The following is a 12,510-nucleotide window of genomic DNA, read 5'->3' on the forward strand; positions in this document are numbered from 1 at the left end:
TATCCATCCATCTATCTATCTAGCACCTCATTATTAGGAACAACAAAAATGAAGATGAAATGAAGCTGCCTCTGTCAACAGTGTCTTGAATCTCGGCCCTGTGATAAAGGTGCTGACAGCAACACTGATTATACCACCGATACCCATCCATCCATCTTCTATCGCTTTTCCATTTCCGGCTCACGCGGTGTGCTGGAGCCAATCCCAGCTCACTCTGGGTGAGGGCAGCATACACCCTGGACAGGTCACCAGTCCATCATGGGGCCAACACACAGAGACAGACAGAGACAACCACTCACACTCACACATTCATACCTATGGACAGTTAGAGTCCCACCAATACCCACTTATTAAAAAGAATGAAAAATCCCTATTCCTCAATTTCAATTAATAAATGCGACAGTAAATTCCAAGTGTCGCATTTTTTTGTCAGTCTACCACCAGTCTCTGAAACTAATGAGTGTATCTACTCTGTGTATACAATAGAAGTGTTGGGCCACAGCTGAACAAAACACATGCTCCTTTGTTCCACAGACAAAGGAGGGCCCTTTGAACTTGGCCCCCCGACAATGCTCATCTTTTCACACCTAGGTGAGAAGACACCACACCACAGGACTGGTCACCCTTGTACATGCCCATGTAGATTTAACACAACCTTCAGTCTATCCGATGCTGCTTTGATATTAATTAAAGTTATAATTTTACAGTAATCATTTTAATATTAATAGTTTTGTAAATTTTTGATAGCGAAACCAGCAATGAACTGCCAGGCCACAACAAATGGTGCCGTGTGTAAGCTGTATCACAACGAATGTTTGTTACTTCAATACACTGGAAAAATCTAATTCAAGGGATGGAGCTGGTGCACGGCAGATTAATTACTGATGCTCATGTCGCTGTGGGGGCGGCTTCATGTTTATATTTCTGTGATCCATCCACCAGCCTCTCACTCATGTAAACCCAAACAAGATATCTGAAGATCCCGTTGCTCCTACTCATCTGTAGGAGGGGAAGGCCTTGAACTATTGGCCAGCCCTGAGCAGTCGAAAGAAGCAAGCTTCCAAATCCAAAAAGGTAGGAAACATTGCACTGATCCAAGGCTGAAAAGATTAACAGGATTTATGGGTGGCACTATTTAAGTAAGAGATGTGATGATCACAGGTTGAAAACTGTTGCAGATGTTCAGGGAGTAGAAGAAGAAAGAAGACTTCCAACTGAGGTTCAAATCAGCGACAGTGGCAGCAACAAGGTACGTCTTCTGTTCAGGACTGTGCTGAGATTACATGCAAACCGCTGAAATTGTATCAGAGATTCATAATTAAATGAAAACAATGAATTTTAGCCTGTGGTGACAGATTTTATTAAAATGGTACAGTTTGTGGCGGTAACTAATTCTATCACAGTTTGGTCGATGAGAGAATGAGAATCTGGAGATAAGATAAGAATTCCTTCATGTCACCATTAAAACATTGTTAAACAACTTCTACCAGTGAAAGGCAGTTTAGCAGCTCCTTCCTATGGCAGGATAAAAATACTAAAATAGAATAATAAATACACAGAATGCAATAAGACAAGATAGGAAAAAAGCTAGAGGTGTGTGTTAAACGTTTTTTAAAATATGTAAATGACAATAGACAATTTTGTTATTGTTTTTGTTTTTAATTCCTGGTTACTTTTGCTCTGCTGGTGATATTTTCCAGGTATGTATGTATTCCACTGAATATGTTTTAGTAACAGTCACAATAGTCATGTTTCAAAAAAGAGCTCCTTTTCTCAGATGCAGATATTTTTTGGATATACTTTCTTTGGATCAGTAGCAATCCATTTCTGAGATTTCCTCCACCAGTTAAAAAGATGTATTTAAAGAAAATCTGCAGAGAAGTGATACACAGCACAAACTGTATTTCAATTTTTGAATGCAAAAGCTCATTCTCAACCTGGGAAACTGAGACAGTCTTGAACTGAATCTTATCTGTGGGAAGCAGTGGAAACCTCCAGAAAGAGCTGGTTAATGGACCTCATTTTTTGTCCGTCATCTATTCTTATCTCTTATTATATCAGCATGTCCAGCTTGGTGTGCTGATTATTTGGGGAACCAGCACATTATTTGTAATTCTGTTCACATCAACTCTATCTCTTAAATTTGACACTTATAAAACATGAACTAAGTGCACATGCTTTAATTTAGGTGAACTAAGCCCTTATATCCTGATCGAAGGTCTACATTGTGAATAAAATTATGAAGATGAATTTTAATAGACAGAGGCTCAGTTTTCCAAAGAAACGTGTCATCAATCACTCATTTCATTAGACATGATCTTTAATTATGCACTCTACTATTATACTTTAAGAACAAATTTGTTTCTGAATATCATCAGTAGACCTAATATGACCATTTGCCCACAAGCCCATGGCTGAATTCATCATACCGTTAAAAAAAAAAAAAAAAAAAAAGTTTCATTGTGCCACATGTCAGTCAACATCAACTTGTTGGATGGCCTGACTCGGTTTAAACTCTGATGTGAGACCTGATTCCCTCCTGTGGCAGACATCTGTGTTGCACCCAGCAGAGGATGCAGTTGGTTGTCATGACAGCAGTGCTGGCAATGGTGGGGGCGGGCCATGGCTGCAGCTTCAACTGTCGTCTGACCAGCGTTAACATCTCTGTGGAGGGCTGTGCCGGCCCCGAGTCAGTCCACACCACCATCTGTGCAGGCCAGTGCTACCACGAGGTATCAGTGAACTCCAACGCTGCACATAGAACAGACGTCCATAGAAACTAAGGGGGGGGGGGGTTATCTGCTCCAACGCCTGAAAACATGAAGCGTGCTGCAGTGTATTTTTATACTGTCACAATATGAATATGATTAAAGGGTTGAGAGCAGTATTCACTAGCTAAGAGAGTGTCTTTAATTTGATTTGACTCCAAGTGTTTTGCCATATATCAATTTTAGGTTCTTCACAACAAACAAGAAAAGGAGAATTATGTTGATTTACAATTCAGGGTTTGTGTAGCGCATTGTTATGTACAGGTCATTTAATGTGCTTAGCAGGAATAAAAGAGGCCCAAAAATAGAGAAAACTCAAAAAAACAAAAAAAAAACCAAAATGAAGATTATGAAACAGGAATATTTACATGTTAAGTGAACACAGTGGAGAACAGAACAGTTAATAGTTTATTCTGAAAACCAGTAAAGATGACTGATTTGCTCAGTTAGAACTTGGTCCAGCAGCGTAGTGGAATAAAAATAGGAACGTCAACACCTATTTCACAGTCAAAGGATGGATTTACCACTAAACCGGTCATATAAAACAACAATCACATTTCTGTTTGAAGCAGATTTTGCTTTGTTCAGACAAAAAAGATTTAGTCTCAGTCCATGCTCTGTGCAAAATTACATTTTAAACATCATCTGAAGTTAATGAGTAGCACCATCACTCTGGGTTAGACAAATAAAGTGGATGTTTTTGAAAGTTACTGCCATTTTATGGTTTGAATTGCTTTTTTCCCCTGCTGCCTGGTCTACTGTTGAATTTCCAAACTTTACTGATGTAAATAAAACTGGCAGGGATAGGAATTGTAATTCAGCCAAGATATTGAGCTGTGATTGAGTAAAATGAATTTACAGTAACTAAAGATGATAGCAAGGGACAGTTCTGTATCTAAAATGTTAGTCAGCAGTTTTTTTATCAATTTTAATTGCTAGTTGTTTACATTTTAACAGTTTTGAGTCATAATTATGACTGCGTCTCTGTTTTGTTTTGTTTTTTTTTTACCTTAAATCTATTTAACATCTTTTTGACGGTTTTATTTTCCATGTATATCATTTTCAGTTCTTAATATATCAGTAGCTTAAGATTGTCTTAGTGTAAGTTTGTCAGCAATTTTTTTACTATCAAGTTTAATTTGCTAGTTTTTTTGTTCGTTTAAGAGCAGACAGCATCTAAGAGTCATCTGTCACATGCATTTTACTGACGTTAATACAATTTTTTGTTTAAAATTTAGAGCTGCTTGAGGATTAAGGACGGTCATTGAGTGCTCCTTGCCCTGTTGATTACAGGATCCGGTCTACATCAGTGATTATGACTGGCATGAACAGAGGACCTGTAACGGGGACTGGTCCTATGAGGTGAAACATATTCCAGGATGTCCCACTGGCGTCACCTACCCTGTGGCCAGAAACTGCGAGTGTGCTGTGTGTAACAGAGACCACATGTTCTGTGGCCACTTCCTCGAGGACATTCCCAGCTGTCTGTCCTCTTGAAGAACCGTCCGTCAGTACGTACATTCACCTGTTGCCCTTGTGTCACCTGACTAGAATAAACAGGCATCACGTAGGATTTGGGGGTTTTGTCCTTTTTTTACATCACAAGTTTTGAAAAGTTGCCTTTTCTTTACTAAAAAAAATCATCAGTCAGTCGGTGTTATCAGTTAGTCAACGATTCATTGTAGCCATGAAAGAGCAGAGTGACTTACAAGTGACCAGAGAGTAAATGTCCCCCCAGCAGTTTCCCTCTTTGTCCTGAGCCCTTAAATTCAAAGCTGTCATGCTGAGTACAGGAAAACAGCAGGTCCCTGACAGGTGGAAATGAAGATATAGTTTGCAGTGTATCGAAGAGCTTTGCTGATGTGCACAATGACCAGTGGCTCTCTGCGCTCGGGTCTCTCAGATTTAAAAAATGCCATCGTTTACAGCTTTTTCCAGGTGTACTCGATATTGTCCCAGGAAAATAGTAATGAATTCAGTAATGAATATATATGATTGTTGCCATATTTTTCTCTGCATTCGAGCCATTTTTGTGATGTGTTGCTGCTGCTTTGTGTTTCTTATGCACAGTTGTTGAAAGAATAGCTCCATGTTTCGTGATATATATTCATTTTCACTCCGTTGCCAAATGTCTGACGATAGATATAAAACCTCAGGAGATGATTTATTTTAGTTTAGCACTAAGGCTGGACACGAGGAAGTAGTTGTAGTTCAGAATATAAATCCTCAAAAGTATTTGTATGTAAACATTTTAAAAAGGTTTGTGTGAGGAATTTATTATGTTTGGACAGAGTCATTTTCATGTGAAGTAAGCCACCTTTTAATCTTGGCATACGTTTTAATGGACTTCTCGGCTTCACTGAATAAATCAAATTGTCCTTTATATTCCTTTAATATCTATGTACGTTACATCCTGGGTACAATACATTGACACCACATTTTTCTAGGAGTTGGCCATAAATCCCAGCCAATATTATATTGTGTCATAGTGAAGTGTTTACCCTGCCATACAAGTGAAATAATTCATGAAATATTGTCTCCCTTGGCTACAAAATTGGAACAAGAACTTGTAAAAATTAGTACATGTTTCTGTACAGCTGCTCTTTATTGTAGTTTTGGCTTTAAAGTCCATCAACTACAATCCATAACCTCACTAAATCAGAACTAATGGACAGTGTTTGGGGAAACTACTGAGAAAGCTTTGCAAGCCACCAACTAGTTCACCCAAGTTGAACTACAGCTCTGCTCAGAGGGAGAAATAACTCCCTTACAAAGTGTCTACCTGTTCACCCGTCATCGATAGACCAAAAATGTAAATGCTCAATTCACAATTTCTCAGTTTTATTTGTATAGCAGCATATGATGATGTGTATTACTTCAAGACGCTTCATAGGTTAAAGTGTAGACCTCACTTTATTATAGTGAAAAACCCAACAGGTCCCCCAAATAGCAAGGCCTACAGAAAACCCCGGGTTGGTTTAACAATCGTGTGTGGAGGTGACTGCCTGACAAATGGCTGCTCAAACAGGGTTCAGTGACAGTAGAGAAACAATGATGATACAACATTTTTAAGAAAATGTTCCTCTCTGATGACATAATATGTTACTGACAAGCCCAAACTGCTTCGATTATGCAGCAGGCGCAGCTTCAGCTTGATTAATCCAGAGACAGAGAACCTGTTCATTACTACATACAGTGTTTTGACACTCCTTCACTGTGGACAGTCTTTGATTCAGATCCACAGTGCGAATGAATGTCTTTGAGAGAACCGTTTCACTGGGATTTATCTTACTTTGCTCTGAGGCACAACAGTTACAGCCCTGTTAGGAGCGAGCTGGACTACTGTAGTTATTCCCCGGTAATATGAAAAAAGAAGGAGCAACTCCAAATGATGAAATATTCATTCTTTTTGCTTGTTAAATGAAACAGGGAGAAGAAATTGGTAGAACAGGGACAGCACACAGGTTTTGCATTAGCAGTTTGCACTTAGAGCTTATTTGACAAAGTTTTTCTTCATGAATGGCTACTGCTGAAATTCAGTATTACACTTTCAGACATAGGGACCCACAAGACTCACAATGGACAGACAAAATTCAGTGTGACTTGAGCGCCAAAAGCAGCAGAATCCTGTATTTACTGTCAAGCAACTGAACCATGTCATATTTTGGAAAGGTTTCCTCCACAGCCAGACTGTCCAACTGGCTGGGCAGTAAACTGCTAATGAATCAGCTCAACTGAACATAAATCTGTTAGATGACATGATTATGTAGAAATGAGTGCAACTATAGAAAAGGACAATCGATGAGAGGGGAGAGAAAAAAAAGATCTTACAGAAAATATTTCTGTAAGATCAAGAGGACTAAAGATGATTATTGGACAGACAACTTTTCAGTTTGAGAGTGGATGAATTGACAGGTAACCCATCGGTGTCCTTTAATAGTAGCTAGTTTTTACCTCGCAGCTCGCTGGAGGTTTGTGCTCTTTGCTCTGTAATTATAGCCACAGTCAATATTTAGATGAACATTATATCAAGGTGGGAGTGTCGCTTTACATCTTCTGCTGCGCTGCTTTATACAGCCTGCCCCCAAAAACACATCATCACCGCTCTCTTGTCTCAACTGGTGCTGGGCTCTGAATGCACACGTGAACAGGTCCTGGGACTTTGAGGGAGAAGATTGGTTTGGCATATTAAATTAAACCAAGGTGTGAAATAAGCCAGTGAGAGTCTGGCCCTCCATGGGTGAAGAAAATAGCACTTACCTGATCATGATAGTAAATATGACCATCCTATAAACCTCTAGAGACAATAAATGTGTGTGTAAATATAGTGGTCATCCATTTACCAGCTGATCCTTTACATTTTAAAAGTTCAGTGAAAATTTGAAGTGGTGCTGAAGGATCATGTCTTCACTGTGGGTCATCCTCTGAGGACCAGTCCCCACCTCTCATTGGCATCATGTACAGAATCTATCGAACAGACAGTTCAGCACAAAACAGTTTTAAAGTGACTGTATTTCTATACATTAGACTTGGAAACAAACTCTTGGCAGTGCCCTGGTGGCTCACCTGGTAGGGCACATACAATCAATAATGTGGAGGAGTTACAGAGGAATAAAATATAAAATAATTCTTTTATCACTGAATTCAGCAAAGACGCTGTAGATGGACAGAGACCAACAACCACTCACACTCAGACCTACAGACAATTTACAGTCACCAATTAACCCAGACATGTCGTCTTTGGACGGTGGGAGGAAACCCACACAGGCGGAGGGAGCACATGCACACGCCACACGGAAAGGCCCCAGGCTGGGAACCGAATCTGAGACGCTGCTGTGCTGCCCACCCCATTTCCCTTCACACCATGCACTCTCACGGCAGAAATACACAGGTGTAATTTCCTGAATGTTCCCTGGTTATAAGCAGAGGAAATAGAAGCAAATGAAACCTGCAGTCGATGACACTTGACCTACAAGCTGAGCTCAAGGACAGCAGGATGAAACATTACTGTCTTCCTTTAGCCAGAATGATGAAGTGCTGTGTCATGCTGCTTACTGTACCTGCAGTCTTTGGCAGCACCTGAGGCAAGTGAAAGGATGAGTCCACTGTTCTGTCTCCTCCACAGAGACATGAACTATCTTTACTTGTTAAAAGGCCTAACAAACAGTGGTGTTACTTTCTAATCACATTTAGATTTGACATTATTTAGGATTACCATCTGCAACAAAACTGATTAGAGCCTGACAGACAAACAGTGAGCTGTATGGTGGCGTTTCATTCTTTAAATTCAACACAATAGAGCCTGCTTTCATCAGGAAGTCACAGATTTATAGATTTTCTGAGGCTTAAACTCCATAAAGTCTATAATTATTTTTCCTGCTATGAAAGATTGACAGTGACTTAATCTTTCTTTCTTTTTTAATATGGAAAGACAAGAACATTACTGTTGGAAATTGCTTTAAAATTCACTATTGATTACTCACAAATATCAATTAAACAGTGACTGCTCGAGCAAGTTTTATATTTTCTACAGAACTACATTGTATTCACACACAGATGTGCTACAGATTATGTGAAATCCTTAATATCCCCTCAGATAGTCAATTCATATATATTATTTATTACTTTTATTAGTAAGATGTTTTGTTTGTTTTTTTTTCTGTAAGTGATTCAAGTTGGAAAGAAATATTTCTTTTGAGTACAATGAATTTCATGGAATTAAGATAACTGACAGTTAAATTGAGATTTTTAATCAGACATGGGATCATTTATTCCCACATCTTCAGGTATTCCAGCAAACAGTGCAGACATCAGTACTAAGAAAAACTGTTTATTAATAGAAAAAATCTCAGAAAAAAAACAAAACGGTTGCAACACACACACACACACACATACATACACACACATCATGTTTGGCACAATTTTTCCAGGGCCAGTAGCGTTGCAAAAAACCTGTTATTAGTTCGAATTGGAGAAGACTCCGTTAAACAGCATTGTCGTCTTGAATGGTCCACCAGCAGCCAGATTTGGAGCTGAATTTGGAGAATGTCTCTGGTTCTGTGATTGAGCTCTTCAAACCAAAGAGTCACTACTAACTACAGAGCAAATTTATTGCGGATGATCTCTCCACCTTCCACTTCCACCTGCTCATAAAGCCACTTCCGGTCGCAGCGGCACTCCACCCCACACTTGCGCGAGCCGCACTCGGGGCAGGGGTAGAAGCAGCCCATGCAGTCCACATCCAGACAGTCACACATGTCGTTGCCGTTGGAGAGCAGTCGGCCCTTGCTGTCGTACACTCTGCTTTTGGCTCCCATACTCTGTCTGTGGGATTTAGAGGAAAAACTGATATCAGTGTTTGATCTTTCCATTCTGTTCCAATTAAATTCTGTTGGCCAAAGCATTTTCCCCCCCTCAGTGGATTTTTATAATTCCATCCTCACTTTTATTTATGTCTGAAATTATGACCCTGTCAAACGACTACAGCTGAGTATGAACCATCTCTTTGCAGATCTACCGCCACACTGCTGGGATCTAACAGTCTGGTAGAGAATGGATACCAAAGGAATAATAAAGTGTTCAGGCACGTTTGTCATTCACTTGATTAGGCAACGGTGAAATCCATTTACAGATTTGAATCATTTAATTAAATAACCCAGAGCCTAAAGGAAAGCCATAACCTGTGCTAACAGGTTTCAGGTTTCAGCTCATATTTCCATTTCTTTCTTTCTTTTTTTTTTTTAACCAATGAGCCAACGTTACCCACCTAAGGCAATGACTGACCAGCTGAGTGGATGTGAGAGAAGAGACAGTGTTTGAAGTTTTGGGCTTTTTTTTTTTTTTTTATTCTTCGCCGCAGTATTTCTGTGCTTAACACAGGAGTCATGGTTTCAAAATGCACACGATAAGACCCAATGTAGATATTTCCAATTATTGTTCTAGAAAGTCTTACAAATAAACTGATGGTTGTGTTATAGTGAATCAGAAAGAAAGTTTTAAAAGAACGGTAGATATTTCTATTATTTCTATTCTTCTTAGGAGAAGAAATAATACCACTATGATTTGTTACCAGTGGTGGGAAGGTTTCTTAATAAATTACTACTAATTAACCAAACTGCTAAACTATTAATCCTATGAAATGGATTGCCTGAGTCATTCCTCAGTAGAGCAAGTCATTATTTAGTTATGCATTCAAACTTCACTGTTTTTGTTATTCTCTAAAAGAACCAGTCCCCATCGCTCATTATCATCCTGTACAGAATCTATTGAACAGACAGTTCAGCGCGTAAACAGTTTTAAAGTGACTGTATATTTCTATACATTAGACTGAGCAACAAACATTCGACTTGGAAACAAACTCTTGGCTGTGCCCTGGTGGCTCACCTGGTAGGGCACATACAATCAATAATGTGGAGGAGTTACAGAGGAATAAACTATAAAATAATTCTTTTATCACTGAATTCAGCAAAGACGCTGTAGGAGGGAAAGAAACTCCCACACAGTTTCTCACCTGTCAGAATGCTGTTTTCCTCCACGGCCCCCTCGTCCACCCTGAGACAAAATATATGAGCGCATTTTATACTGCAGTAAATTACCCTCACAAAAGATGGTGCATCTGTTATAGTTCATCACAAGAAGAAAGGAGCATATGATATGATGCTCCTACCAAGTCCAGTGATGCCTCTGAAAATTATCATCTTATTATTTGATTGAAATTAATTCAGCATCATCAGATACAACTTTAAAAATGTGTAATATCATAGCAATCTGATCATTCCTATATCTATATGTCTTTCTAATGAATGTTGCAGTGCAACATGTCTTTGCATGAACTCTTATTTTATCTATAATTGCATTTATTTAGATACATTAAAACTGCATTTCTGCAAAGGTGACAACAGGCTGGGCTTGTTACTGTGCAGGACAGGTGTAAAGCAGGCTGCTGGGAAAAGCACCAGCGGGTGCAGCAGTAACAGCAGCATGCATTTTGGGAGATGTTGTGGATGCAATTTAACGCAGATGTGCCGTCACATTCAAAATACTGAGTGAATGAACTGAATGGTACTTAAAAGGGTAAATACAAAGAAAAAGCTCACCCTCAGTCCTCCTCTTTTGTCTCTGCGTAGATTGGCAGCTTCTCTTGCTCTGTCTCTGTCTACTTGTGTTCCCATTGGATTTGAAACTGTTGTCTCCTTTGGTATCACTCCTCTTTTACGGAGTTCAATCTGCAGATTTTTCAAATTTTGTTTAAAGACAGACATGTTTGGAAAACAAATTTGCTTTTGGAGAAGTAGTGTATATAAATGTTACCTTAGATGAATCCTGCCCATGGGTGAATATGGTGGGCACTGCATCCTCCCTCAGGAACTGTTTTCCATTGTAGTCCCTGAAGCAGTCAGTCCTGAAGTGCTCTGAGCAGAGGCAGGTGTTGGCTGTGGGGATAAAGTTTTTCATCCCCAGGCTGAGCACCCATTTGCTGGCAAGTTGAGGCTTGCTGAGTGGGAACCTGATGCACGGGAGGAGGGAGGATACGGATTCATATCTGTCAGAGGATTTCAGCCATCACACCTGTTGTGTTTGTGTGTGCACATGTGCATGTTTGAGGAATGTGCGTATGGGATTTATATAGTTTACATTTGTATATATTTCACCTTTCTCTCTTTTTGTACTTCAGCAATTTAGTCTGCCTTGTGCATGAAATGCACTTAGTAAATAAAGTTACATTTGATATTGATTTGTTGCAGTATTAACTAACCTGACGGACACACACCCTGAACATAGAGCATTTTTTAGGCAGTGGGAAAGGAGGCTATGCAACTCCCCAAAGCATCAACCAGGACACAACTGACATGTTAAAGAGCTGAGTTTAAGTCCAGATTTGTTATTGTTGTGGAGCCAACTGCGGTTTCCAGCCAAACTCTTCTCCAGGTACTACGAGTGATTTGTGATATAATTCCGATGGATATTATTTCCTGCCACTGTTTTGCTGTCAGTTTTTGTTGGACTGATGGCTGATGGCTGAGGTGAGAAGGATCCCTGTAGGAATAAACAAAACCAGAGAAGATGCCACAAGATGTAGTGCTGCTGTTTAAGGGCGTCACCTGAGCTCATTAAGATTTGTTTTAGGTATTAAAGCCTAAAACGTTAACGATAACGATAACGATGTTATCATTGTTATCTCTGATCCATCAGCTTAAACTGCAATAGACCCATGTATGAAATCAACAGGAAGATTTCGTCCTGGGGATAAAACACTAATAAAAATTGCAGCAGTGATAGTGATTTACACACAAAGTTATGAATGTCTCTTTCGTCGACCTGACCTTACAGCTAACGTGAAGCTTCGGCTGACAAAACCTACCTGTAGAATCTTATTTCCGATCCTTTTACAAATTTATTGTTACACCCAATTGCCGCACAAATAACCGGCATGGTGCCCTTTTTAGTAGGACACTGTGCAACAAAACGGAAAATTTGAGCTGAACTCTCGCAGGGGAGAAATGAGAGACCCGTCAGTGCTTGTTTTCCTTCCGCTTCTTCTTCGCTGCAGTTAAACGTGCATCTGGACCAACTTCCGGTTTGGTCCTGGGAGGATGTGCCCTCTAGCGGCGGCACGTGTGAACAAAAACTCGGTTGGCCCTCACTTTGATCTGCGCTGTCTACTTTTTATCGGACATTGTTAACGTAGTTGTGGAAGTACATAACTTCAAGGCTTTTTGTCCCTGCTGACATTAACCTGATG

General features: G+C 39.7%; 2 protein-coding genes across 2 annotated transcripts; one reads left to right on the forward strand and one right to left on the reverse strand.

Annotated features, from left to right (window-relative positions):
- Positions 1 to 2,552: 2,552 nt before the first annotated feature.
- On the forward strand, positions 2,553 to 4,265 carry LOC115040870 (gonadotropin subunit beta-1-like). The gene is made up of 2 exons (XM_029497972.1): positions 2,553 to 2,732; positions 4,062 to 4,265. The coding sequence occupies exons 1-2, from the start codon at positions 2,574 to 2,576 to the stop codon at positions 4,263 to 4,265; spliced, it is 363 nt and encodes a 120-aa protein (XP_029353832.1). The 5' UTR covers positions 2,553 to 2,573.
- Positions 4,266 to 8,409: 4,144 nt separating this feature from the next.
- arl14ep (ADP-ribosylation factor-like 14 effector protein) lies at positions 8,410 to 12,297 on the reverse strand. The gene is made up of 5 exons (XM_029498569.1): positions 12,130 to 12,297; positions 11,079 to 11,274; positions 10,865 to 10,993; positions 10,279 to 10,319; positions 8,410 to 9,092 (listed from the first exon to the last, which is right to left on the reverse strand). Exons 1-5 carry the CDS (start codon positions 12,198 to 12,200, stop codon positions 8,864 to 8,866), a joined length of 666 nt encoding a protein of 221 aa, XP_029354429.1. The 5' UTR covers positions 12,201 to 12,297; the 3' UTR covers positions 8,410 to 8,863.
- Between the last annotated feature and the right edge of the window lie 213 nt (positions 12,298 to 12,510).

The sequence above is a fragment of the Echeneis naucrates genome, chromosome 3 (genome assembly GCF_900963305.1).
Source record: "Echeneis naucrates chromosome 3, fEcheNa1.1, whole genome shotgun sequence".
Taxonomy (NCBI): Eukaryota; Metazoa; Chordata; class Actinopteri; order Carangiformes; family Echeneidae; genus Echeneis; species Echeneis naucrates.

Bases quoted from the DNA above. Each gene is read 5' to 3' on its own strand.
- LOC115040870 (XM_029497972.1), top strand. From the start codon at position 2,574: ATGCAGTTGGTTGTCATGACAGCAGTGCTGGCAATGGTGGGGGCGGGC. The intron at 2,733-4,061 runs GTATCAGTGAAC...TGTTGATTACAG, and splicing joins CAGGCCAGTGCTACCACGAG to GATCCGGTCTACATCAGTGA.
- arl14ep (XM_029498569.1), bottom strand. From the start codon at position 12,200: ATGCCGGTTATTTGTGCGGCAATTGGGTGTAACAATAAATTTGTAAAA. The intron at 10,994-11,078 runs GTAACATTTATA...AAAAATCTGCAG, and splicing joins ATGGGCAGGATTCATCTAAG to ATTGAACTCCGTAAAAGAGG. The intron at 9,093-10,278 runs GTGAGAAACTGT...TAAATCCCACAG, and splicing joins GGAAAACAGCATTCTGACAG to ACAGAGTATGGGAGCCAAAA.